The following is a 1,430-nucleotide window of genomic DNA, read 5'->3' on the forward strand; positions in this document are numbered from 1 at the left end:
GCGGGTCCTGGGCCTGCGTTGCTTGCGAAGAAGTCGATGGGAGTGTTGCCAAAGAAGGCAGCGGAGCCTGGCGCGAAGGCGGCGCCAGAAGCGGGTTTGAAGCCTGGGGAGGGCGAGTCAGCGGCGAAGGCAGCAGAAGGCGCCGATGCGAAGAGCGTGCCTGGCGTCGATGCGAAGGCCGGACCCGTTGCGTCGTCTAAGGCGGGGCCTGGCGGTGCGTTGCTGACGAAGAAGTCGATGGGTGTGTTGCCAAAGAAGGCAGCAGAGCCTGGCGCGAAGTCGGCGGCGGAAGCGGGTTTGAAGCCGGGAGAGGGCGAGCGTCGCCGCTTCCGTCGTCTTCCGCGGCTACGCTTCTCGCACGGACCGCAGCTACGCTTCCGGCCTGGACAACGCAGCAGCTTCCGCCCCGGACTCGGACGCAACGACTGCTTCTTCAGCTACCCTCACAACGGTTTCTTCCGTCGCCTCGGACCGCGCTTCAGCCGCCGCCTTCGCCCAAACTTCGGTCCCCTCCGCGAGTCAGCGGCGAAGGCAGCAGAAGGCGCCGATGCGAAGAGCGTGTCTGGCGTCGATGCCAAGAGTGGACCTGTTGCGTCGTCGAAGGCGGGTCCTGACCCTGCGTTGCTGACGAAGAAGTCGATGGGTGTGTTGCCAAAGAAGGCAGCAGAGCCTGGCGCGAAGTCGGCGGCGGATGCCAAAGAAGGCAGCGGAGCCTGGCGCGAAGTCGGCGGCGGAAGCGGGTTTGAAGGCCAGGGGAGGGCGAGTCAGCGGCGAAGGCAGCAGAAGGCGCCGATGCGAAGAGCGTGCCTGGCGTCGATGCGAAGGCCGGACCCGTTGCGTCGTCTAAGGCGGGGCCTGGCGGACGCAACGACTGCTTCTTCAGCTACCCTCACAACGGTTTCTTCCGTCGTCTCGGACCGCGCTTCCGCCGCCGCCTTCGCCCAAACTTCGGTCCTCTCCCGCTCGGTCTCCGCTTCCGTCGTCTTCCGCGGTTACGCTTCTCGCACGGACCGCAGCTACGCTTCCGGCCTGGACAACGCAGCAGCTTCCGCCCAGGACCCGGACGCAACGACTGCTTCTTCAGCTACCCTCACAACGGTTTCTTCCGTCGTCTCGGACCGCGCTTCCGCCGCCGCCTTCGCCCAAACTTCGGTCCTCTCCCGCTCGGTCTCCGCTTCCGTCGTCTTCCGCGGTTACGCTTCTCGCACGGACCGCAGCTACGCTTCCGGCCTGCTGTTGCGTCGTCGAAGGCGGGTCCTGGGCCTGCGTTGCTTGCGAAGAAGTCGATGGGAGTGTTGCCAAAGAAGGCAGCGGAGCCTGGCGCGAAGGCGAAGGCGGAATTAGGCGGCGCCGATGCGAAGAGCGTGCCTGGCGTCGATGCGAAGGCCGGACCTGTTGCGTCGTCGAAGGCGGGTCCTGGGCCTGCGTTG

The 1,430-nt window shown here is 66.3% G+C and overlaps 1 protein-coding gene across 1 annotated transcript; it reads left to right on the plus strand.

Annotated features, from left to right (window-relative positions):
- Positions 1-36: 36 nt before the first annotated feature.
- Positions 37-1,344, plus strand: ENH_00041270 (hypothetical protein, conserved; the record flags this gene model as incomplete). The annotated part of the gene is made up of 1 exon (XM_013580781.1): positions 37-1,344. One exon carries the CDS (start codon positions 37-39, stop codon positions 1,342-1,344), a length of 1,308 nt encoding a protein of 435 aa, XP_013436235.1.
- Positions 1,345-1,430: the final 86 nt, after the last annotated feature.

Source organism: Eimeria necatrix, genomic scaffold (assembly GCF_000499385.1).
Source record: "Eimeria necatrix Houghton genomic scaffold, Enh_scaff3026, whole genome shotgun sequence".
Classification (NCBI taxonomy): domain Eukaryota; phylum Apicomplexa; class Conoidasida; order Eucoccidiorida; family Eimeriidae; genus Eimeria; species Eimeria necatrix.